The 26,763-nt window shown below is 44.8% G+C and overlaps 1 protein-coding gene across 1 annotated transcript in view; it reads left to right on the forward strand.

The window, feature by feature from the left end:
- Positions 1–810: 810 nt before the first annotated feature.
- Positions 811–26,763, forward strand: part of LOC115472745 (kelch-like protein 20) — a 61,690-nt gene continuing 35,737 nt past the window's right edge. Inside the window, exons 1-3 of the mRNA XM_030207128.1 lie at positions 811–879; positions 1,670–1,767; positions 8,274–8,457. Coding sequence (XP_030062988.1) covers positions 857–879; positions 1,670–1,767; positions 8,274–8,457 — 305 coding nt within the window. The 5' untranslated portion in view covers positions 811–856. The remainder of the gene's footprint in view (positions 880–1,669; positions 1,768–8,273; positions 8,458–26,763) is intronic.

Below are 26,763 nucleotides of genomic sequence, written 5' to 3' on the forward strand. Positions count from 1 at the left end.
GAGGCTGAAGGCTTCAAGAAGGAGTCAACAGTTAGGAAGGGGGAAGATGCTTTGATGGCAATCCCCTGATCAAGGCTGTGAGTTTAGCATCTAGTATATCTATGGTATATGCCCAGGCAGAGCTAAGAATCTGCTTTGTGAGAAAAAGACTGAAGTAGAGGGAGCTGTGTGACTCAAAAGGCTTAGACCCCTTGCCATAAAGTGCTCTAGATAGGTCAAGTCAGGTATTTAATTGCTTGCTTCTGTAAACTGTGTTCATGTATGTAATGTGAGTGCCTTTGCATATGTAAGCTGTAGAATGCTGAAGCCATAATACATTCCATTCTTCTTCTTGGATAGCTTGTCAAGCATGAATATATGTAATGCATGGTTTGAATGAAAGGAGAGTGCCAAGGAGCTGCCTGCCCATTTTATGTTCGGGTACTAATCTGCCTTTCCCCTCTTCCGTCCAGGTCAGAGACAACATATGTACCTGCACACCACATACACACACACACACACAAGAGCTGGAAAGAATTCCATGAGCCATGCTGCGCATGCTTTCCCCACTTTTTTAAAATTCTTTTTTTGTTTCAGCTCCTTAGACTTTTCTATTCATCCAGTTTCACTTCTTTCTCAGTCTGACATCTTGACTCACTGTGAATGAGTCTGTGGAGACAGTGCAGCAGCAGAGATGTGCATTCCTTATCCTAGGAATGCAAGCATCACATCTATCTCCATAGCAAAGTGGGGCAAGGAGTCCTATTTTAGGCTTCTGCAGAGCTGTGACATATTAGCCTGAAGCCTCTTGCCTGACACAGATGTAGTCAGAATCCAAGTTGTCCTCTGTAACACAGGATCTTCCTCATCTCCCAGCATGGGTGTGCAGGATGAACGGGGGTAAGTGCTATATTAGATGTGTGTTCTTCTTTGCCATGGAATCCACTTTAAAATGGTCCAGAAAGGAATGTTCCATTTCATTGGAATGACACAACATTTCCTCCTTATTCAGAGTAAAAATTTCTTGTAGAAGAGAATATGATTTGAGCTGGTCAAAAGTTGCTGTAAGGATAGGAGGTCATAGCCATCCAAAAGTGGACTGAAAATTCTCAATTCTCATTCCAAATCAGTGTGATGCATAAAGAAAGGTTGGAGTTGTCTGTTTTCAGGACCTTGAGAGTGGTGATGGCCTTTGGAAGATGGTACTGGAAGAATCATCACTGGATACAGGTCTCCTTGCTATGAAATCACTTTTTATTTATTTTCTTTTTTTTTCTTTCCTTTTTGTGATGTTTGCTGCACATGGGGTGTCAATGAAGTTGGGTCTCTGATGTCACACTGTTATGTCAATACTCAACTCTGAAAAGAATGTTGGAAAGATTTTTTTTTTTAAAGTACAATCCCTTAAAGTAGAAATCCCTAGAAAGCAGAATTCTCCCACCCCATTTTTTAAAATTTAAAATGTATTAATTTAATTTAAATTACCAATGACATATGAAAACTTGCAATACAAAACCAGATTAAAAATTCTAGTTACTGTGGTTCTGGTTTTAATTTGGACTGGATTTCTAATTGTAGTAAAACTTCTTGCAAAATTTAACAAGATCTCATCAACAATTGTCTTGAGATAAAGCTGGATAAGGCTTGTGTGCTTTGAGTGCTGGAGATGTGAAAATCTGTACTTATGCAGGGAGCAGCTGGCTTTGGAGAAGAAGCCTCCTATCAGGACTCCACTAAGAGGACCTGCAGAGACCAGGAATGTGCGAAATGTGGATCTGTTGTTTGCTGGTAGGTGAAATGATCAACATTAGTACTTTTGAATTCTTGCTTATTTCGTAGATTTCTGAATTGCCTGTCTAGAAAAGCTCTAGGTCAGGAGATGATGTGTGGCATGTGTCATGTGAACAAGATCCTGCAGAGTATTAGAGTTTTCTATAATTTATTAAGCCCTTTATGCAGTCTCCTCTGTCTTGGAAAGCTCTCTTTCAGATTTAAATCACAACTTCAAGTGGTCACAATAATGACTAGGCAAAAAGAACAGTGAGAGAGAAGATGTCTTAAGGCCACAGTCAGTGGCTGAGCTGGGAGTAGATCTGAGATAGAGGAAGATAAAGCTTTATGCTGGGACACAGTTGGGGGATTTGAAACTACTTCCTAACATACATCGTAAGATAGTGAATGAAGGCAAGTAAAGACCAGTATTGTTCTGCCCAGAAATGTGGCCAGAGTTGTACCTGTGACTCCATGCAGGTTAACCCAGTGGCGTTCCTAGAGGGGGGCGGTGGGTGCACACTGCTGGGGGGGGGGGGGGGTGCCACGTGCCTGTCGGCTTCGCTCGTTCCGTGCTCCCTCTGCCCCAGAACAGGTTACTTCCTGTTCCGGGGCAGAGGGAGCATGGAACGAGTGAAGCCAACAGGCGCGCGGCACCCCCCCCCCAGCAGGTAAAAATGCACTCGGGGGGGGGGGGGGGGGGTGTCATTTCGGCGGGGAGAGGTGTCATTTCTCCAGGGGAGGGAGAGGTGTCGTTTTGCTGGGGGGGGGGGGCACATCAGCGATCCGCCACGGGTGTCAGCCGCCCTAGGAACGCCACAGGGTTAACCCCTCCTCTCCTTTATTCTTAGGGTTGTAACTGACACCCAGTACTGTCTACCCTACTATTGGGCCGATGATCAGAAGCAAACGCAGGCACTAGAGGCTGTTAGCGCCATACTAGCACCTGCGTTTGCTACCGCCCCATGATCAGAGCCCCCAAACGTGTGAAACAATGTGCTCTCAGGCTCTGAATGCAATTATCATGCAAATGCGTGCAAAACAGGGCTGTTAGCACAAGTAGCATGCAAATGCATGCTAAACCTATTCATCCCCAATGATCAGCGACCAGCACCCCAAATATTGGCTCACTGGCCATGGCAAACCCTATGCCAGTTCGGAGCTGGCGCTACGGTTTGCAGACCATTGGGGAGGAATGGCAAGCCCTGTCCAGCATGCATTTGCATGCTAGCAGGTCCCCATTCCTCACAATGCAGCAACCCCCCCCCCCCCCGCAGGAACCCCCAACCTGACCCCCCCCCCAGCTAGGGCCACCGAGAGACTGGGCCAGGCCCGGGGTCCCGCCCCTGCCGCCACCACCTGAGGTCGTCGTCGTCACCATCCCCCCTCCACCCGCCCTTCTCTGTCCACCACCGGGCCGGGCCCCCTGAATTCAAATCATAGCGCCTCACCTCGACCTCGCTCCATTTCCTTCCCTCCCTTTGTCCCACCCTCACGCAAGTTAAGTCAGACAAGGGTGGGACACAGGGAGGGAAGGCCCAAAGGAAGGCGATCTGCAGACTGCCACTGCTGCACTTCTTTCACATGGAGTGAGGTCGAGGTGAGGCGCTATGATTTGAATTCAGGGGGGCCTGGCCCAGTGGTGGACAGAGGGTGGAGGGTGGAGGGTGGAGGGGACTGCGGCACCTATCAAACAAGTGTGGGAGGACAGTCCTCCCGCACTTTATCCTATGATCAGAGATAATAGCATGCATAAATTTGCATGCTATTATCTCTGATCATAAAGGCGGTAAAGCCCTGCTCTGTTCCAGTGCTAATTATAGAGCGTTGTTTGGAACAGCGCGGGGCTTTCGATCATCTGCCCATATGTCTCTTTCAGTGTGAAAGATATTTAAGTCTTAACTGTGAGTGGAAATGCTCTATATTTCTACTCCATCTTCATGCCTTATAGGAAACCTTTTTAAATTTGGTGACTGTCTCCCTCATTTATTTTTATTTTCATTGACTCATTTATATTTATTTTCATTTGTTTCCATTTTATTTAATTTATCTGTCACTTTTCTAAATAAACATAGGGTATCATATTCCATGTATATAAACATAATCTTTACATAAAGAAACAAATAATCAGGGCAAACAAATTCAGCACTCGGTTTTATTTGCCTTCCAGTAAATTCCCAGCAAATCAGCTAATCAACATTATTAAAAGCCTTCCTAAATAACTTGATTTTAATGTGAAGAAAGGCTGAAGCGGCTAGGGCTTTCAGCTTGGAGAAAAGATGGCTGAGGGGATATGATAGAGGTCTCTAAAATAATGAGTGGAATGGAATGGGTAGACGTGAATCGTTTGTTTACTCTTTCCAAAAATACTAGGACTAGAGGGCATGCGATGAAGCTACAAAGTAGTAAATTTAAAACAAATCGGAGAAAAGTTTTCTTCACTCAACGTGTAATTAAACTCTGGAATTCGCTGCCAGAGAATGTGGTAAAGGCGGTTAGCTTAGCAGGGTTTAAAAAAAGGTTTGGATGGCTTCCTAAAGAAAAAGTCCATAGACCATTATTAAATTGACTTGGGGAAAATCCACTGCTTATTTCTGGGATAAGCAGCATAAACTGTATTGAACTTTTTCGGGATCATGCAATGTATTTGTGACCTGGATTGGCCACTGTTGGAAACAGGATGCTGGGTTTGATGGACCTTTGGTCTGTCCCAGTGTGGCAATACTTATGTACTTTTGCTTTTTACTTTTAATATGAATATGGATGTGTTCTCAAACTCTTAAGGTACAGTCCACAAAAATATTTAGAACTGGATGCTTAATTTCTACCCATCCTTCTCACTAGCAAACTGATTTCCAGAAGTTGTTCTGAAAACAGCATTATCTATTCTCATACTACAAACAATGCTTCACTGTCACATAGAAACAAAGGGGCCCTTTTACTAAGCTGCGTAAGCATCTACACATGCCCAATGCGTGCCAAAATGGAGTTACCGCATAGTAATTTAATTTTTGGCGTGTGCCCGATATGCGTGGCCGAAAACTTTTTTTATTTTCTGCTGTGAGTATTGTTCATTACTGCCCGGTTACCGCGTGAGACTTTACCGCTAGGACAATGGCTGGCAGTGAGGTCTCAGACCCAAAATAGGCCTGTGGCAGTTTTGATTTTGCCGCATGTCCATTTTCAGCAAAAATTTAAAAAAGGCCTTTTTTACAGGTGCGCTGAAGAATGATTCTGCACGCACCCAAAACCGGCGCCTACACTACCGCAGGTCATTTTTCAGCGCACTTTAGTAAAAGGACACCAAAGCTTGTTATGCAATAGATGAAGAGTCCATATTATGGAGCAGTTCATATGGAATACCTCGGTGCTCTGACGAACTTTGAAAGCCTGTTGGAAAAATTTCCACTTTTGGACAATATGTTCAGATAAGTCAACATTCCCTGTTGAAAGATACTTGAAGCTTTCTATTTACACATACTGAAACAAAAATTACTTAAGGGATGAGGCTATAATGAAGTGTCTTTCACAAAAGATTTGGTCCTTGTGTTTGAGCTGTGTGATTATGTGGTTCTATGTTTTTGAGTCTCTATAGTCCTATTTCTATGAATAAGTATCTTATGGGAAATCACTGTAGCTATATGAAATATGTGAAAACACATAAATTATCCCCATATTGGTCTTATGATTTGTTTAATACACTGAAACAGAGAACATAACAGCAGATTTGGCCTATCCACTCTGCCCATCAACACCAACTGCTCACTTCTACAATTCGTTCCTCTCCCTTAGAGAACCTCAATAATTTCAGTTACTGTCCTTGCTTCCATCATGTCCTCTGGGAAGCGATTCTGTGTAACTCTTTCCATAAAAAAGTATGCGCATGGCTTGTGGTCTATTCCCCCCCCCCCTTTCATTACTCCTAAGTCTATCCCTTTTCACCTCCATCCTATGCCCCCTCATTCCAGAGCTTTCTTTCAGTTGAAAGAGGCCTGACTCCTCTGCATTTATACCTCAGAGGTATTTAAATGTATCTTCCATAGTTCTGCTCTCTTGCCTTTCTTCCAAATTATACCTATTGAGATCTTTAATCCACCCCCTTATGCTTTTTGACAGACTTTTGATCATTCTAGTATCAATGAACTGGGGTAAAGAATAGCAGATAAATACCAATTGACACATTCACTTTGTAGTCACATGTAATGCAGTGTTTAAGCATTACATATGGAGCATTCCAAATCTGCCCTGGCAATCCCACAACCGGTTGGGTTTTCAGAATATCCACAATTAATATGCATGAGAGAAATTTGAATACATTGATGATCCAGAATATGCAGATTTCTCTCATGCATATTCATGATGGATATTCTAAAAGCTGAGGGGTCATCAGGACAGATGGGAAGCCTTGATTAAGACTATAGAATAAATCAATCAGATGAAAATACCCCTCTCTCCTGTCCCCTAAAAAAATCAGCTTAAGAATGACACGCATGCATCTAATATATCATTGTAACTCTTCCTGCCCCGTTGGGGAGCTTTTCTGATTGGATCCAGTGAATTGCATACAGTTTCTAGTGAGGAGTAACCATTTATGAAATTAGCCGTAGATCCCTTTCAAAGAAATTCAATGAGTGAGGCCCATCAGCAAATACATGTGAGGGCTGACTGCTCAGTAGGGCAGCGCCTAGAGCTGCTTCTACTACGGCCAGAGATGAAGATGGATGACTGTTGGAGAAATGTTTTATTACTGACCAAATAAGAAGAGATGAGGGAAAGACATTTCTTTGCCTCCAATTTCCTGAAGCAGCAGTGGATACCCCTAGTCCCCACTGGTAATAGTACTAAAGATAACTGGTGCACTATAAAGAGGTAACTCATTCAGCCTTCCTTAAATATCTTTATGAGGTGTTCTCTTTACGCTGTATATATGCCAGTGGAACATCTCATACGATTGGCCATCTGTCTGTGCCAATTATCTGTACATGTACAGAAACGTACTCATGTAATTTATGTTTCTGCACATATGTTTTAAATGATATGGATAGATAAGCATGGCAAGACTAGGAGCCAGTAACCAACTGAATGAGACAGACAGCAGGCCTCTGAATTCTGCTCCAGATAAGGTGGTGACGTTACCAGAAGACAACAAGCATAAAGATTGGATCAGTCCACAGTGTCCCTACTCTTCCAGGTTTCTGATGCAGTGGACTAACTCAATCTATGTGTGTGCCCAAATTCTGCACGCATTTAATTGAATAATGAATCAATTAGCACTGACAATTAGGTGCTAAATTATCGGCTCTAATTGGCAACAATTAGAATGTATGTGCACATCTTGCTAGGCGTATTCTATAAAAATGCACACGTAAATTCTAGTGCATGCATCTGGAAAGGGGTGTGGCCATGGGAGGAGCATGGGAGGGTCATGGGTGTTCCAAGAATCTGAGTGCACTATTACAGAATACGCCTGATCTGCGCCTAATTTAGACACAGAGATTTGCACCAGTTGGTGTAAATCCTTACAGCTAAAAGTTTGATATGGATCCTGGTATCTAGGTACTATTCTATAAATGGCACCCAACCTGGAGTGCCGTTTATAGAATTGTGCTTAGCGTTCATTTTTTTCAGCACTGATTTTTTGGCACCATTTATAGAATTTTATCCAAAATGGCTGAATTTAGATTTGAGAGGTTTTTTTTTCCTCAAGAAGATGGAGACTATAATGATGGGATGTATTTTAAGACATGTTTTTATTTATAAAATGACAAGGCAGGCCTCTTTCAGTGTGTACTACTACTTTTCTGACAGGAACAGCAGTTACAAGGTTAGAGATCCAGTGGGTAAAACCAGGAATAGAGCAGTGTGTCCCTGAAGTCATGGTCACTCTGGTGTTTTTTTACTCCTTTTTGTTTCCTGTATATGTGTTGTTTTTGGTACTCATATTGTGCTATTCAATCCCTCCCATGTTTAAGTTTTTGTCGTGTTTTGTCATTTGCCTTTCCTTTTTTTTTTGTATACTGTCTTATTTCCTATGTTCAAACTCCAAACTGTTCTCATCAATCTGTAAACTCGTGTAGTGTATCTATATTAATACAATTTTTTTTGAAAAAAATTTTTTTGAGGAGGAAAAGACCTCAGAAGCCCACGATGCTGAGTGCTGCAGCACAGAAATTTCTTAGCATTCTATAGGCGATCTGCTTAATCATTGGTCTATGTTTACTGCTGTTTTTCATATACAATATTTACCTAGGATTATAAACTGCCCTTACGCTAACTTAGGTTTCAAATGGCAATATATCAAATAAATAAAAACTAACAGCATTTTGAAATATGGAAACTCTTCAATCAGCTGGCAGAAGCAAGGAAAGCTGTCCATGGTGGGACTTATCACAGACACAACATGGAAACAACATCGTAGCACCTCCAAGCTTCAGACAGTGAAAGAAAAGATGAGAAATTAATGCGTATAAGAAGCTGGTGTGCGTAGAGTGTTTGATGGTCTCATTCTTTTTTTCTTCTGCTAGTGGGGGGATGGAGCTCAAGAGATGATTTCAGCTGTATGGAGTGTTATAACCCCCTTCTCCATGAATGGAAGGTAATCAGCCCTGTGCCCACGAAATGCTGTGGACTCGGAGTGACGTCTCTGAATAACTTCATTTATTTGGTTGGTGGCTTTGATGGAATCCTGCACCTGAGTAGCGTGGCAAGGTAGGATGGCCTACGGCAACTACTGTACCCAGTGCAAAAATAGACACATTTGTCATAAAGGTAACACTGTTGCAATTTTTCCCATTAAAGACGATCTCTGGGGCTGGAGAGGAGTTGTCCTGACCATGTGAGAGAGGAATCCAAGTGCACAGTAGGTCAGCCATTTTTTTCATCAGGTCCTCTCAGAACTTTTTTTTTCTTTTAGAGCATATTCCTTTAAAAATAATAAATAAAGGCACCATCCAGGGCAAACTGCAGCGTAGATTTTAATATCACTTATGAGTTCCATGGTGACAAGTAGTCAAGTACCAAACGTTGCTGCTTCTAAAGAGCTTACAATCCAAGTAGGTACCTGAGATTCCAGGAGATAAAGTGACTTGCCCAATGTCACAAGGAGTATTAGTGAGAGATATGGGATTTGAACCCTGATTTCCCTGCTTCCAAGCTCATTGGTCTATTAAGCCATTCCTTCACACAGAATGAGTCAAACTTTTTCCACCCAATAAAAGCAAATAAGCTATAAACCTTTTCTTCATAGGAAAATTGAACAAATGGAAAACTATAATAGATGCTTGACACTGAGACTAATAAATTTTCCTAGAGTCCCAGGTATATAACTCCTACAGATGTCTTAAAAAAATATTTAATGGAAAATTTAAAACTTTCCTCTCAAGGTATTCCCCCATGTAATAAAATTTACTACTTAACGATATTAGAGAAAGGAGATGTGCCTGATAAAGCTGGGAAGTTACCCCAAGTGAGAAATGATATAGATCTTCATGATTTATCAGCATTTGGAGACTCATTAACTGAAATATCTACTAGAGGGACACATAGCTTTTTTTGTATTTGAGCAAGATATGAACTCAGTGATGAGACTTTACTTCAAGAATGCCATACTACCCTTTTGCGGTCAAAGAATATGGATTTACCCAGATGTGACAAAGGCAACACAAGAAAGAAGGAAACAGTTTTTGGTGTTAAGAGAAGAAACCAGGGCTATGGGAGCTAAGTTTCAGCTAGCATATCCTTGTAAATGCTTAATACGTTTTTTGGGAAACAAATATGTATTTTATGAACCGAATCAGTTACGTACTTTCTTAGATTCGAAAAGACTAACCAATGGACTGTTGGGGAATAATGAATAAGTATAATTAAGAGAGTAGGTATATGTCAGTTCTTTTGTTTAATAATTTTTTCTTTTTTCATTGAAAGATCTCCTTATCATGTACCATTCCCCCCAAGGAGTAGTGGTCTAAGGAAGAGAATGCATTATTTGATTGAAATATTTCTTGTTAAGATATGATCTCTGTATTGCAAACAAGTTTTGTTTCATTTACAGCTTGTAAAATTTAAAATGCTTAATAAAAAAAAAAAAGCAAATAAGCCCAAACTAATTGAACATATTAAAGAGAGGAAAAATCCCATTGTCCAGCAAGGCATATTAAGACAAATTTCCTGTTTGAGAGCCTGGTTTAGTAATTGAAAATTAAAGTGAAAATTAAAGTGAAATGAGAGAAGACTGATCCTGGGATTCAGGGGCGTAGCCAGACCTCGAGGTGGGAGGGGGCCAGAGCCCAAAGTGTGTGTGTGGGGGTACATTTTAGTCACCACCCCACCCCCCTCCACTTCCCACTGCTGCGGCTGTACATCTTGGCTGACAGGGGTCCCCAATCCCCCGCCAGCTGAAGCACCGCTGCCACAAATATCTTGGCTGGCAGGGATCCCCAACCCCCACCAGCTGAAGACTTTGTCCAGCGCTGGTTTCTGGCACCGCCACATTGCCTGCCTTGTTCAATTTCACTAAAAGGAGCATGCCAGACGTGAGGGGAAGAGAGAACAGAGCAGGCAATGTGACGGTGGCACCTCACACCAGCGCTGGATGAAGTCTTCAATTGGGGACCCCTGCCAGCCAACCAGGGGCCCAGAGCAAATTTGGGGAGGCCCAGGCCCCCATGGCCCCACCTAGCTACGCCACTGGATATGGTTAATTCAGAGGCTATGCATTGATGTCCCTAGGTTTACTTCCCTTAATGGTTTTGGGGACAGCTATTGAAATCTAGCTTCCTAGAGCTCTGACATGAAACTTTACTCCCAGTGCACTGGGGTGGGGAGTGGCAGACATGTTGCCCTGTCAGTGCAGAATTAAATTTAGCTTTCAGCCCCTTGACTGGAATGTGGCAGTGAGAATCTGTCACATTCCTCCGTGTGTTTACCTAATCAGTCAAGATAAAATGGTGTGGTAGCTGTGTTAGTCCACTATTAAGTTAGTCCAATGATCTTATTTTCTTTTTTCTTTTGTTTTATTTCTGTTCTTTACCTAATTAGTCACAAAACTAAAGAGGAGAAGAAATGACCCTACACAGCCTGCAGATTTGATCCTTTTTTTTTGTTTGTTTTATTTAGTTGTTTAGGTCCCGATATTCAAAATGATTTAAATGACCAGGAGACGCTCCTGGCAGTTTAAGGGGCCCTTTTACTAAGCTGCGTAGGCGCCTATGCGCGCCCAATGTGTATCAATTTGGAATTACCACCTGGCTACCGTGTGGCACAGGCGGTAATTTCATTTTTTACACACTTCCACTACGCACGCTGGCAGCGCTAACCAGGCAGTAAAAGGCATTGCACACATGTAAACCAGTACCGCCTGGTTAACGCATGAGACCTTACCACTTAAGTGAATGGGTGGCGGTAAGGTCTCAGACCCAGAATGCTGCACATTCATTTTTGGCCCCCTCAAAAAGGGCATTTTTCACAATTGGGCTGAAAAATGGATCTGCGCACATCCAAAACACGTGCCTACACTAGCGCAGGCCATTTTCAGTGCACCTTAGTAAAAGGACCCCTAGATCACCTGTCTGGGGCTAACGCAGCATTTTCAGCAGCACTTAACTGGGGAGTTAAGCATTTATAGGTGAATAACTCTTCTGGGCAAAGCTACCCAATGAATAATTCCCAGGTTCCGTTTACAGGAGTCTGGCTAAACCAACTTCCTAGCTCTGTCCAGGGGTTATATATTATAAAGGAACCTGGCTGTTCTGGGCCTACACCAGAACTTTTCTTCTGTTAGAGAGAACTGGAATAAAACAAAGTCACTGCTGAAATATATTAATTTATTATATAGGTAAGAAAATATAAATAATACACCCTACACTAAGGCTTAGCTGTACAAATGTAGCTCCCTTATGCTGATAAGCAAACTATAGAATGTATTGTCTAACTAAAACACTGATATCACTGGTTACTAGGTTATTACACAATCCTGATTAGCAATACTGACTAGGTCATGAAGTAATACAGTTAGCAGCACATCTTCCTGATCACAGTTCTGACTAACCCGCCTTTGCTGAGGCAAGAACCTACTAGCTAATCCCCGACTATTAGGAAATAAACCTCTGTAATCCTCACCTAGCTGACCCTGGGTGGTCGCTCAGATGAAGTGGACACTGGTTTACCTTTTAGACTCCAGCTGTCTTCCACAGCGAGTCCCCGCCTTAGGAAACAGCACAGGCTCCTTGCAGCATGCAGGATTACAGTCCCTCTGGCCGGTACAGCTGAACCAACAGGTACTTTCTTCATATGGTCAGGTCACAAGGTTGTGGACCACTTCAGGTCTCGCTGGTCTGCTTGCCAGCTACCCTTCTTCCAGTAGAACCAGACAAATTCTCCCTTCTTCCTTTCTTCCTTCTCTCTCGTCTGTACTTTTTCCCTGTCCTCTTCTTGGATTTTATTTATTTATTTTATTTTTGTTACATTTGTACCCCACGCTTTCCCACTCATGGCAGGCTCAATGTGGCTTACATCGGGCAATGGAAGGTTAAGTGACTTGCCCAGAGTCACAAGGAGCTGCCTGTGCCTGAGGTGGGAATCGAACTCAGTTCCTCAGCTCCCCAGGACCAAAGTCCCCAGGACCAAAGTCCACCACTCTAACCACTAGGCCACTCCTCTGCTCCGGATTCCCAGAGAAGCCCTAGGAGCTTCCCCTTCTCCAGCAAACAGCGAGCCCAAATGGATGACATAGTTGTTGTGGCCCAGGGAACCCAGACCCTTCGAAATGTGAGCACAGACCCCGAGGTCATCAATCTACAGGAGATTTCAACTTTCCAGCCACTCTTAAAAGTCCATCTCCACCACCCTGTTCCAGTCCGTCGGATCCAGCTTCTTCCTGCTTGCTCCAGCTTGGTCCAGCCCGCCTGATCCAGCTCGTCCAGCTTGATCCACTCCATCTGATCCAACTTCTCCCTGCTCGTTCCAGTCCATCGGCACCCTGTTCCAGTCCGTTGGATCCAGCTTCTTCCTGCTTGTTCCAGCCACCTGCTCCAGCTGTTCCAGCCCGCCTAATCCAGCTTGCTTCAGTCCGCCTGATCCAGCTCCACCTGCTCGTCCCAGTCCACCTGCTCCAGCCTCCGTCGGATCCAGCTCTTCCTGCTCGTCCCAGTCCATCTGCTCCAGCCTCCGTCGGATCCAGCTCTTCCTGCTTGTTCCAGCCACCTGCTCCTGCTGTTCCAGCCCACTTAATCCAGCTTGCTCCAGTCCGCCTGATCCAGCTTCTCCCTGCTCGTCCCAGCCTCTCCAGCTGTTCCAGCCCACCTAATCCAGCTTGCTCCAGCCCGCCTGATCCAGCTCTTCCTGCTCGTCCCAGTCCATCTGCTCCAACCTCCGCCGGAACCAGCTCTTCCTGCTTATTCCAGCCACCTGCTCCTGCCGTTCCAGCCACCTGCTCCTGCCGTTCCAGCCCACCTAATCCAGCTTGCTCCAGTCAGCCTGGATCCAGCTCTTCAGCCTTCTGCTCCTGCTGTTCCGCCTAATCCTGCTTGCTCCAGTCAGCCTGATCCAGCTCTCCAGCCTTCTGCTCCTGCTGTTCCGCCTAATCCTGCTTGCTCCAGTCAGCCTGATCCAGCTTCCCCTGCTCGATCCAGTCCATCTGCACTAGCTTGCTCCAGCCCGCCTGATCCAGCGTCCAGTCCATCTGCATCAGCTTGCTCCACCCCACCAGCTTGTCCAACTTGCCTGCTCACTCACTCCCTACCTCTCTCACTACCTATGGCCCCCTTTCACATTTTATTCCTCGCCCTATCCCTCCCCAATCTCTTCCCCCTCCCTCCGCTGTCTACCAAACGAACTCACTACCCATCCCCCCCATCCTGCCCACTACTGCAATACCCTACCTGCCCCTATCCCCCTCCACCTCACCATCCCTACTGTCCTCCTCCTCCTTCCTAGCTCTCAACCTCCAATACCTCCATCCTGCCATGAACCCTTCCCCATTCCTCCTCTGCGCATCCCGCCTTCGGCGGCCTTCGTCGCCCTACCTCCCCCCACCCTTCTCCACTCTCTCTTGCTCCTTCTCCTGCTATCCGCGGGAGACATCAATCCCAACCCAGGTCCACCACACATGTCCTCGTCCTCGTCCTCGTCTCATCTATGCAAACGTTCCTGCGATATCTCCAATCTCATCTCCATTCCCCTCCTCCCCCCTTCCTCCCTCCCCTTCTCGTGTGCCCTGTGGAATGCCCACTCAATCTGCAACAAACTTACCTTCACCCATGATCTCTTCATCTCCCATTCCCTCCATCTCCTCGCCCTAACCGAAACCTGGCTCACCCCCAACGACTCTGCCTCAGTCGCAGCCCTTTGCCATGGAGGCTACCTTTTCTCCCATTCGCCCCACACAGCTAGCCGCGGTGGCGGCGTTGGCCTACTACTTTCGCCCTCCTGCAGTTTTCAACCCCTCCTCCTACCACTGCTTCTCATCCTTTGAAGTCCATTCCATCCGTCTATTCTACCCGCTGCCACTCCGAGTTGCAGTCATCTACCGCCCCCCTGATAAGTCCCTCCCTTCCTTCCTTACTGATTTCGATGCCTGGCTCTCCATTTTTCTTGAGCCCTCATCCCCATCCCTCATTCTTGGTGACTTCAACATACACACTGATAACCCATCCGACTCATACGCTTCTCAATTCCTCACCCTAACTTCCTCCTTCAACCTCCAACTGAGCTCCACCACCCCTACTCACAAATCTGGTCACTGTCTTGATCTCGTCCTCTCTTCTACCTGCTCGCCCTCTAATCTCTGCGTCTCTGCTCTTCCCATTTCTGACCATCACCTGATCACAATCACACTTCATCACCCTCCCCCTCAGTCCCGCCCAACACTAACCACTACCTCCAGGAATCTCCAGGCTGTTGACCCCCCCCCCCCCACCTTATCCACTAGTATCTCCGATCTCCTCCCGTCCATCACGTCCTCCGAGTCCGTCGACAAGGCTGTTTCCAAATACAATGCCACTCTCTCCTCCGCCCTAGACACCCTTGCACCGTCTGTTTCCCGTCCCACAAGGCGCACTAATCCCCAGCCCTGGCTTAACCCTTGCACCCGTTACCTTCGCTCCTGCTCCCGATCGGCTGAACGCTTAAGGAGGAAATCTCGCACTCATAATGACTTCATTCACTACAAATTCATGCTATCCTCCTTCCAGTCCTCCCTATTCCTCGCCAAACAGGACTACTACTCTCACTTGACTAACGCCCTCAGCTCTAACCCTCATTGTCTCTTCGCCACCCTCAACTCCCTCCTCAAAGTGCCCTCCGCTCCCAACCCCCTCCTCACTCTCTCCTCAATCACTGGCTGACTACTTCCGCAACAAGGTCCAGAAGATCAACCTCGAATTCACCACTAAACCTTCTCCTCCTCTTCATCCTATCACCCACTCCCTCAACCGATCAACCCAGGCCTCCTTCTCCACTTTTCCTGATATCACCGAAGAGGAAACCGCCCATCTTCTCTCCTCCTCGAAATGCACCACCTGTTCCTCAGACCCCCATCCCCACCAACTTATCACCATCTCTCCTACTATCACCCCTCCCATCTGTCATATCCTCAACCTCTCTCTCTCTTTTTTTTTTATTATTATATTTATTAGTTTACCTTTTTACCAAGCATACACTTGAAATTTGCAATACAGGAATAAGAAAAAAAATAATAAGGCAAATTATTAAATTTAAGTACATATTTCCCTCTTTAGACCACAAAATTGGATTCGTTAGCAGGGGGAAGAGACCATATTCCAGGAGAGGAAATCAATTAAAATAAGAAAAGGAAAAAAAAGAGATCAATTTAGCATAGCACAACGCTCAGCATAATATTATTATACAATCCTTTTATCAATAGACAGTAAACTACCAACTACTTTAACACTTTTTTATGATTAATGAAAGCTTTCAGTTGTTCTGGTTGAAAAAAGACATATTTCAAATCTAAATATTTTACCACACATTTGCACGGATAGTTCAGGTAAAAAAAAGCACCCAACTCTAAAGTGTCTTTTCTCAGTGCTAAGAAAGCTTTCCTTCTTTCTTGTGTTTGTCTAGTTACATCGGGATATAACTATACTTTTTTACCATAAAATAGGGATTGTGAATTTTTAAAGAACAATCTCTTAACAGCATCCATATCTTGTTCAAAGACAAATGAAATAACCAAAGTTTGCCGTTCAGTGTCTTCTGTTATTGTGGATTCCAAGATCTCTGTTATATTCAAAGCATTTTCATTTAAATCTTTTTGTGTAGAAGACCTTTCCACAGTTTCTCCATCCTGATTCTTTTTAGGAGGCACATAATATATCCGGTTTATAGGAGGAATGTGTTCTGAAGAATAGTGCAAAGTTTCCACTAAATATTTTTTGAAGATATCAAAAGGAGCATATCCCAGGCATTTAGGAAAATTTAAAATTCGCAAGTTCAATCTGCGATTGTAATTTTCTATTTGCTCCAGTTTTCTATGAAGAATAGTTTTATCTTTTATAGTCGCTACAGAGAACTCTTGGAGTTTCTTAACATCATCTTTTATTATCGACATCTGAGTTGAAGATTCAGTTTTAAATGATTCTAGCGATTTTGTTAGTGAATCAACCGTTGCAACTAGAACAGATATTTCTTGCATTGAATTGGATAGTTTAGTATCTAAACTTTGGAGAACTTGCCATATTCGCTCCAAAGTAACCGGCTCCTTAGATGGATTAGTTCTAATAATGGCCTGTTGACCCAGGCCTCCGCATGCAATTCCCCCAACAGCGCCTCTTACCTGAGGCCATTCTACTCCAGCTTCGGGATTCGAAAACCTCAACTGCGACGGGGAAGCTGCGGGTGGAGGCGGCGGATTGATTTCCGGGGGAGAAAGAGTAACATCTAGCCCCTGGACGAAGGATTCTCCTCCTCCTAAGTCAGCGGGGTCACTCCCGGTTTTAGCGCTGGGCGTCTTCACCGCGAACCTTTCAATACTCATCTGAGAAGGCGACGAGGTTCTAACCATTGAGGCTCTGGTTTTAACCAAGCCTTTTCGTTTAGTATGCGGCATGGTCAAAGAAGCAAAGGCTATACTTCCAGGTTGAGAAGAGAGGCTCTCAGGCAAGTGAAGTGCGTGCCGCCATCTTAGCTCCGCCCCGGCCTCCTCAACCTCTCTCTCTCCACCGCGACTGTCCCTGACACCTTCAAGCATGCTGTTGTCACACCCCTCCTCAAAAAACCTTCACTTGACCCTACCTGTCCCTCCAACTATCGCCCCATCTCCCTCCTACCCTTCCTCTCCAAAATACTTGAACGCGCCGTTCACAGCCGTTGCATTGATTTTCTCGCCTCTCATACCATCCTCGATCCGCTTCAATCTGGCTTTCGCCCACTTCACTCGACAGAAACGGCATTATCCAAAGTCTGTAATGACCTGTTCCTCGCCAAATCCAAAGGTCATTACTCCATCCTCATTCTCCTCGACCTATCCGCCGCTTTTGACACTGTCAATCACAACGTACTTCTTGACACACTGTCCTCTTTTGGGTTCCAGGGCTCTGTCCTCTCCTGGTTCTCCTCTTCTCTCTCCCATCGTACCTTCAGAGTACACTCTCATGGCTCTTCCTCCACCCCTATCCCGCTCTCTGTTGGAGTCCCTCAGGGTTCTGTCCTTGGACCCCTTCTTTTCTCTATCTACACCTCTTCCCTGGGCTCCCTGATCTCGTCTCATGGCTTCCAGTATCATCTTTATGCTGACGAAACCCAGCTTTATCTCTCCACACCTGACATCACTGTGGAAACCCAAGCTAAAGTATCGGCCTGCTTATCCGAAATTGCTGCCTGGATGTCCAACCGCCACCTGAAACTGAACATGGCCAAGACCGAACTTCTTGTCTTCCCACCCAAACCCACTTCTCCTCTACCTCCACTCTCTATCTCAGTTGATAACACCCTCATCGTCCCCGTCTCATCTGCCCGCAACCTCGGTGTCATCTTCGACTCCTCCCTCTCCTTCTCTGCGTACATCCAGCAGATAGCCAAGACCTGTCGCTTCTTCCTCTATAACATTAGCAAAATCCGCCCTTTCCTCTCTGAGCACACCACCCGAACTCTCATCCACTCTCTCGTTACCTCTCGCCTTGACTACTGCAACCTACTCCTCACTGGTCTCCCACTTAGCCACCTATCCCCCCTTCAGTCCGTTCAGAACTCTGCTGCACGTCTTATCTTCCGCCTGAACTGATACACTCACATCACCCCTCTCCTCAAGTCACTTCATTGGCTTCCGATCAGGTACCGCATTCAATTCAAGCTTCTGCTACTAACCTACAAATGTACTCGATCTGCAGCCCCTCCTTACCTCTCAACCCTCATCTCCCCCCTTACGTTCCTACCCGTAACCTCCGCTCTCAAGACAAATCCCTCCTTTCAGTACCCTTCTCCACCACCGCCAACTCCAGGCTCCGCCCTTTATGCCTCGCCTCACCCCACTCATGGAACAAACTCCCCGAGCCCATACGTCAGGCCCCCTCCCTCCCCATCTTCAAATCTCTGCTTAAAGCCCACCTCTTCAATGTCGCCTTCGGCACCTAACCTCTACACCTCTACCCAGGAAATCTAGACTGCCCAACTTGACATTTCGTTCTTTAGATTGTAAGCTCATTTGAGCAGGGACCGTCCTTCTTTGTGTATTTTGTACAGCGCTGCGTAACCCTAGTAGCGCTCTAGAAATGTTAAGTAGTAGTAGTAGTAGTAGAGTGTCGTGAAAATGCCCTGTTAGTGCTCAGCCAAAACCAGTTATTTTAGGGGTGTTCCCGGGGCACAATCGGCACTTAGCCGGTTATGTGCCAATATTTGACAGTTAACCGGTTAAGATAACTAACTGCATAAATAGGACTGCTCGTCTCTCTCTCTCTCTGTGGAACCGGGCATTCCAGGTGATCAATGAAGTCACAAATAGGCAGATAGAGTGGGATTATGCAACTTTACTTTTGGGGGATCAAACACTTCTAATAGCCCAGGGCCTTACTAAGCCATATAGGAGATTCATATATACTTCCCTCTTACTGATAAAGAAGTCCATTCTACAATTCTGGATATCCCCGGAGAGTATCCCGGTTGAGGTGTGGTATACCAAGATGAGAGCACTTGGTGAGAATGAATGTCGTATCTATTCTACTTCAGCAAAGCTTGCTAGCAAGCAATATCATAGCCTGTGGACAGGTTGTTTAAAGTGTTGCCTTTATAGGGGGATGAGGGGGGGAGGGGTAAGGAAGGGTAGGAGGGTGGTGAATGGGGTGTGGATGCTGAGTTATGGCATGGGTCAAAGTGGTGAGATTGGAGTATGGGTGAGGGGGATGGGTTGGGGAGGGGGATAAAAATGGAAAATGTAGTATGTAGTGTGAGCTATATAGGTGGTTCTTGATCAGATAGCCATAAAGGCTCAAATTGTGGTTTCTTTGATTCAGTGTACTTATACAACTGGAAGTTTTGGATACTTGTGTGCGAACACTGTTGTACTGTGTTTATAAAAATTTAAAAAAAAAACACATTCCTGTCTATAAGTGATAATCTGCAAAGCCGGTTAAGTTCTGTATATTGCGCTTAACTGGCTATTTTTTTTGCTGGATCCCTATCCCCGTATATTCAATGCCAGAGCCCGTACATGGCCTGGCATTGAGAGAGGTGGAGCACTTACCGTTTCTCCAGGCAGTGAACATTTTATAAGTAGTAATTTATTATGCGATGAGTTCCTGAAGAAGTTTTCGAAACTCTGCAGAGTCGGACTCTCGTTGTTTCTACTTTTTGGAAATTGAGTTTGAGCAGAGCAGGACCTAAGGCGAGCTTATCCGGCTTTGAAGATGGCTGTTTGTTATGAGCATTGGATACTTCACAAATTTGGTTGGAACTATACCATCAAAGAGGATTATGCCTTATGTTTTGTGGAGATGAATAGAATTGAACTAATGTGGTGAAATAGCTGGTCTAGCAGATTTACAGCATTGATATAAGCACAAAAAATTTTTTCCATCAATTCGGAGTTCGCCAGTCTGATTGAAGGTCCTTCTGACTACATAACGCTAAGTGCCTTTATTCTATTTATTTAGGAAATAGTTAAAAGTAAATGATATAGTATTTATGCACTTGAAGACGTTTTGTGCAAATGAGGTCATTGGAAACCAGTGACGGAATTGACCTGTTAGTAGTACGTTTTTACTAGCAAAAAGGTGCCGGTACTCAAATGCTAGACCACCCTTCAGGAGTGAGGTGATCACTGAGGGACCCTCCCCACAATAGCCAGGTCCCCTGTAACCAGTCACATAATCTATGACAAGGCAGAATTGGTTTGTAGAGCCTGAGCTCTTTCATTAAAACTTGGGTCAATTTTAGCAGACAATAGAAAAGGTGCCGGTACTCAGTACCCCAAGTACCCCCTCAAAAAAGCCCTGCCTATTAGTAGCCTATATTGGTAGAAGAAGTATGCTGTAGGAAGGTTTGATTTGAATTATAGCACATGGGTGCATTAGCAAGCATGAAAATTATATAAAAAAAATATATCAAGGAGTAGATCAGTGATTGAGATGTTTGTCCACCCTTAGAGACATAAAACACTTTGTGTAGTCTCATTTGGGTGAGTTTTTACTCTGAGGTCTCTCCTTATATTAAATTTAATTTAATTATAAAGGCATTTCGCTGATCTGGTGTACTTCTGGATCAATTCCTTCACTGATAGTATTTCCAGTATATCATACCCTGGTTTGTATGATTGGTGTTTTGGAACATTTTACCAGAGGTAATTTGGGGATATTTTAATTAATTTTTTGGAGTTCAGCTGTGACATCCAGGACTTGCTTGTACCCTTTAGTAATTCCAGTTGCCTTGTCTCTGATGTTTTGGGACAGTGAATGGACAGGCTGTCTTTGTTCTCTCATCTTTCTTTATTTCTGTTGGGATTTATTAGTCACCTTTATGAACAGATTCATCTACGAGGGTGTACAGCAGGCATAGATTGACATAAAACTTACAATTTTGTTAACAGTCTAACATTAGCAAAATGACCAAATATAACCATAAATACAATCAATGAGGTAAATTTGGAAATAGCAAATTGAAACCTAGCAATGAGGTATAGCCCATGGAGGATATGGAGGGATGTGAGGCCATGTGTAGAGACTCACTGTGGAGTCTCATTTGCACAAGTCAGGAGGGGCTGAAAAGTAGGACAGAAAAGTAGGACCATGGGAAAACAACCTGGAGAGGAATAATTGAACGGGGCCGGCCATCTTCAAGGCCGGCCCTGTAAAGCGGCGTCCCGACCGTATTATCGAAACAAGGTGGCCGGCCATCTTTCGTTTCGATAATACTGTCGGAGCTGGCCAAATCTCAACATTTGGGCCGGCTTTAGAGATGGCCGGCATTGGTTTTCAGCGATAATGGAAACTAATGGCGGCCATCTCAAACCCGTCCAAATCCAAGGCATTTGGTCATGGGAGGAGCCAGCATTTGTAGTGCACTGGTCCCCCTCACATGCCAGGACACCAACTGGACACCCTAGGGGGCACTGCAGTGGACTTCAAAAATAGCTTCCAGGTGCATACCTCCCTTACCTTGTGTGCTGAGCCCCCCAAATCCCCCCCAAATCCCACTCCCCACAACTGTTCACCACTACCATAGCCCTTAGGGGTGAAGGGGGGCACCTACATGTGGTACTGTGGGTTTGGGGGGGGGTTGGAGGGCTCCTATTTACCACCACAAGTGTAACAGGTAGGGGGGGATGGGCCTGGGTCCACCTGCCTGAAGTGCACTGCACCCACTAAAAACTGCTCCAGGGACCTGCATACTGCTGTCATGGAGCTGGGTATGACATTTCAGGCTGGCATAGAGGCTGGCAAAAAAATGAATTTTAATGTTTTTTGTTTTTTGGGTGGGAGGGGGTTGGTGATGTTTATTTTCTCCGAATCTGCCTTTGCTAATCAAGCAGCAGAAGCAGTGGCCCGTCTCATCTCTCTCTAGCCTTCTGGAGTCTCCCTTCTCTGTTCGTCTTCTCCTCTCATCCCCTTCTTCTTCTCGTCTCGTCTCGTCTCGTCTCATCTTGTCTTAACTAATACTCCTCAAACTGCTGCTTATATACAATTTTGGCCCTATTCATTTCAATGGACCCCAGCTGTCTCAACTGGGCTCCTAGTCCTTATCAGTTGATCAGAATGACTTCACATATTCCCAAACCTTCCTGTAGCCCCCCCTTTGGATGGTCCCATCTGGGGTGCAGCTGACCCAGCACTATCTCTACGTAACCATAGCAACTCTTGCTCATGACGTCTTGCAGGTGCCAATCTCAGGATTGTTTATAGAGTAGATTGCCCCCACCCTTGCCAGTTCAGCACTTGCCACAGTGAAATGTAACTGTGTCAAAGGTGATCTCTGATTTTTACAAGCTAGCTCTCTTTTGTATCAGAGATGATTCTGATTTTAAGAAGCCTAGCTCTTATTATGAGCCATTGGCCTGTATTTTACTGAGAGCAAGGGCTAGCATAACTCTTCAGTGACCACTGGGGGAGTAAGGGGAGGTCATCCCCGATTCCCTCCGGTGGTCATCTGGTCAGTTGGGGCACTTTTTGGAGGCTTGGTCCTAAAAATAAATGAACCAAGTGAAGCCGGCCAAGTGCGCGTCAGAGCTGGCCTTCTTTTTTCTATTATCGACTGAAGCCGGCCATCTCGTAACCACGCCCCCGTCCCGCCTTCCATACCCTGCCGAAACGCCCCCTTGAACTTTGGCCGACCCTGCAAAGGAAAGCAGTTGAAGCCGGCCAAAATCGCCTTTCGATTATACCGATTTGGCCAGCTTCAGGAGATTGCCGGCCATCTCCCGATTTGTGTTGGAAGATGGCCGGCCTTCTCGTTAAAAAATAAGCAGGATAACTCAATGGGAGGGCCTGCCCTGCTCATGGCATCCTCGGACACCTGTCGATCCTGGCCTGAGCTCTGTAAGCCTCTATTTACCAGTAAACCAGACTTCTGAATTAACAAACACACATATAAAGAATGAGAGGCAATACAAATTGGACTCTTACAGTGATCTGCCCTGAATTTCTTGATATCACGGCCGTTTCCTAATATCTTGTGTTCTAGCAGTACGTCAGTGAAATCTCTGTAATGTTGAAAGATTCCCCTAGTACAGGGGTACTCGAACTTATCCTAGTGGTCCACAGGTCAGTTGGGTTTTCAGGATATCCTTAATGAATATGCACTCTTTCTATCACTACAAGGGTTATGCTCACTTTCAAATAGTCATATATGTTATATCCCCAATAATTTGACTAATTTTGTTATTTTTTAACTATTTTTCAACAGATAACAATATACAATCCTTCATTGTTATTTATTCTGAACATATCCATACATTTTTTCAACACATAAACCTCACATTCCCCCAAACATGTCTCCTCAAATAACAATAATCTGGATAATATAAAGATGTCCCACATATTGTGCCGTCCACAATAGTCTTACATGGTACAACCCAATAGGTCGCATCTCCTTCTTATATTCAAACACTGACAACACCTCAATGTTTCCAAAGTAGATAATCCAATGACAGCTCTCCTTAATCCACATGGCGATAACTCAGTATTTGAGCCACAAACAGTCTTTGCTGTAATCTTGATCTTCAAACGCCAATAGATGTGAAATCTTCACAAAACTTATGTTCACAAGGAGACTTGTCCGGGTCTTTATCACACGTCTCAGTCACATTCAATCATCAATCGGGTCTCTACACAGGCCGTGTTTCATTTTACTTCTTCAGGAGACCTTAGTCAAACAACATCAAAAATTACACTTCAATACATACATGTTACAACATATTGTAATTTCAAAATTATGTAACAAATACCTTTAACCGCTTCATTAGAGTATACATGTTGAGGTTCATAAGCCTGTCCCTATAATTTTTGCGTTCAAGACCGCTTACTAATTTTGTAGTCGCCCTCTGGACCGACTCCATCCTGTTTATATCTTTCCGTAGGTGCGGTCTCCAGAACTGCATGCAGTACTCCAAATGGGGCCTCACCAGAGACTTATACAATGGCACTATCACCTCCTTTTTCCTGCTGGTCATGCCTCTCTTTATGGACCCAAGCATCCTTCTGGCTTTGACTGTCACTTTTTCTATCTGTTTGGAAGCTTTAAGGTCATCAGACACCAGGGGCCACCCAATTTTGCGTCAGGCCCGCCCAGCAGCAAAGTTCCTGACGGCGATTCCAGTCGCAGGCTCCGCTCGCAGTCGCAGCAATTCCCACATGCTGCCTGCCAGTGCCGGCTGCCACTCAATCTCCTTGCGCTACTAAGCGCTAACATTCCGGGTTAGCGCTTAGTAGTGCAAGGAGATTGTTGAGCGGCAGCCGGCAGGCAGCGTGTGGGAATCGCTGCAACTGCGAGCAGAGCCTGCAAGTAGAATCGCTGTCAGGAACACTGCTGCTGGGCGGGCCTGCAAGGAGGGTGAGATGCTGCAGCTGCACGGGGGGGGGGGGGGGGGATGATGGGGTAAAGATGTCGCATGGGGGAGGGAAGACGGGGGACACATATTAGCTATCTTTTCCTCCATTTGCTGCTTTGCTTTGCACTGTGGGTCTGACAGAAAAAAGACCTTTTAAAGTAGTAAATTCAGACTAGGCCTGGGAGATCAAAGACTTCCAGTAATAGAAATCAAATGACTGTAATTCACACTTCTGTGTGAATTTTTTTGGAGCTTTAATGCAGTGGGGGTTCAGGAATTTTAGTAAAAAAAAAATCTGATTCTTAAAAATAGCTCTGTAGTTCAAAATAAAATTTCAACTCCCCAGATTGTAGTTATTCATTTTTCAGTTTCTGGTTCTGATATCCTTGGATAGTCCAGTTGATGCAGGTCGCCATAGGCCTTTTTGTTGTTGTTGTTGTTGTCCAGGAGGATGGTTAAATACAGATATTGTGATAAAGTCACATCCAGGATAGTTGGGTTAAGGCAGTGTCAGTTTGAAATACAAGTCCCAGAAGGCATTGCAGGCAAGGAGCCAGGGGGTGAGATGAGGAACCCGGACTGGACTCCTAGCTGCAATAGGGGAAGACATGGGTGTAAGCTGGCAGGACGTGTAGATTGGCTGCCACTAGGGGGAAAGAGAGTTAGGAAACCCTGTGTGCAGGAGCTCATCATTAGTCTAATGCTCAACTCAGCTAGTATGGATGTGGGGGAAGCTAATGGAAGGAGAATGATTGGTTGTGACAGCAGAAGCCAGGGATGGATTAGGCAGGTGGGAAAGAGTCCCAGAGAAGGAGAAGAGAAGCAGTTGCAGGCTGAAAACCCTTGGGTAAGAGAGGTCCCTAAAGTACTGAAGCAGGCTGAAATCCCTTGGGGGTGAAGAAGTCCCAAAAGGATTTGCAGGCTGAAAATCCTTGGGTAAGGGAGGTCCCTAAAGTATTGAATTTACCAGTGAAGCTGATGCAGGGTGAAATCCCTTGGGTATGAGGAGTCCCTAAAGTATTGAACTCTCCGGAAGGTAAAGAGAGTAGAAGGTAGAAACTGCTGCTTTGTGATTTAACTGTGATGATGAATTGAAAGAACTACTTCTATTTGGAATTGAACTACTGTTTATTGTGCACTGGATAAAGAGCCCAGACTGGAGCTGACTGTGAGCCTGTATTGAATCCTGATATGTGCTGATAGCCTACTGCTTAAAGGGGACTATTTGCCACACACTTTCAGGTGGCTTACATGTGCTTAAGATTGAAGGTGAACGCTGCTGTTGGAACTGTGTATCAGGTCTACTAGAAACCTGCATGGAATAAAAGCCTTAAGATTGAAATTGCGGGTGGACATTTATTTCTTGACTGTACCAGGAGCCTGTGGCTGGAGGAGATTGTTCTATCCTTGGCTGCACCTAGAGGTACCTGCTTACAATATAAACCCAGCTCAGATCACAGGACATGAGTACAGCTGCCTGTAATACACAGGGAAGCAAAACAAATGAAAGATACTAGAAGTGAAACTGAGGACTATTGCCTCATCACAGACTGAACAGAAGTTTGTGAATTTGAGTTGTAAATGTACATAAAGTATATTATTCATTCTAAATTGCGGGAGCCCAATGTGAACTCAGCCTGCACAGCCTAACTTCTTTAGAAGAGAAAAATAAATCTTCCACAGAAATAACTAACTGCCTACATTGAGTACGTACAGCAGCTTTGAGTTGGCTTAAATGGTTACGCCTAAATTCAGGCACATAAACGCAGACTTTTTCTAGTATTCTGTAGTGGCAGTTCTGTGTGAAACTGTCATTATAGAATTGACGCTTTACACTCAAATGTTTGGTGTCTAACTTTAGGTGACCTGTCTTGAATTTACTCCTATATGCATGTTTGTGCATGCTAGTATTCTGTATCTTAGGTGCACAATCAGCACCTAATTTCAGGCATCAAGGAGTGGAGGAGTGGCCTAGTGGTTAGAGCACCGGTCTTGCAATCCAGAGGTGGCTAGTTCAAATCCCGTTGCTGCTCCTTGTGATATTGGGCAAGTCACTTAACCCTCCATTGCCTCAGGTACAAACTTAGATTGTGAGCCCTCCTGGGACAGAGAAATATCCAGTGTACCTGAATGTAACTCACCTTGAGCTACTACTGAAAAAGGTGCGAGCAAACTCTAAATAAATAAATAATGCTAGCAAAATCTCACAGAAGAAGCTCAGGGTGGGGGTGAGAGGCTTTCACTTGACTGTTGAGTGGTCTATCATCCAGCTACAAGTCTGCTTAGCTTTTGGAATATAACAAGCACAGGCTCTCCCAGGCAAGAGAGGGTTTGATAAGTTCCTGGAAGAAAAGAACATAAAGTAAACAATTATTTCCAGGGTAGATTAGGGAGAGCTACTGGTGAACTATGGGAAACAGACCTAATTTTGGAATTTGGCAGGTACTTGTGACCTGGACCAACCACTATCAAAAACAAGATGCTGGACTCAGTGGACCTTGATCTGACTTATCATGGTTTTTCTT

This window comes from Microcaecilia unicolor, chromosome 6 (assembly GCF_901765095.1).
Source record: "Microcaecilia unicolor chromosome 6, aMicUni1.1, whole genome shotgun sequence".
NCBI lineage: Eukaryota > Metazoa > Chordata > Amphibia > Gymnophiona > Siphonopidae > Microcaecilia > Microcaecilia unicolor.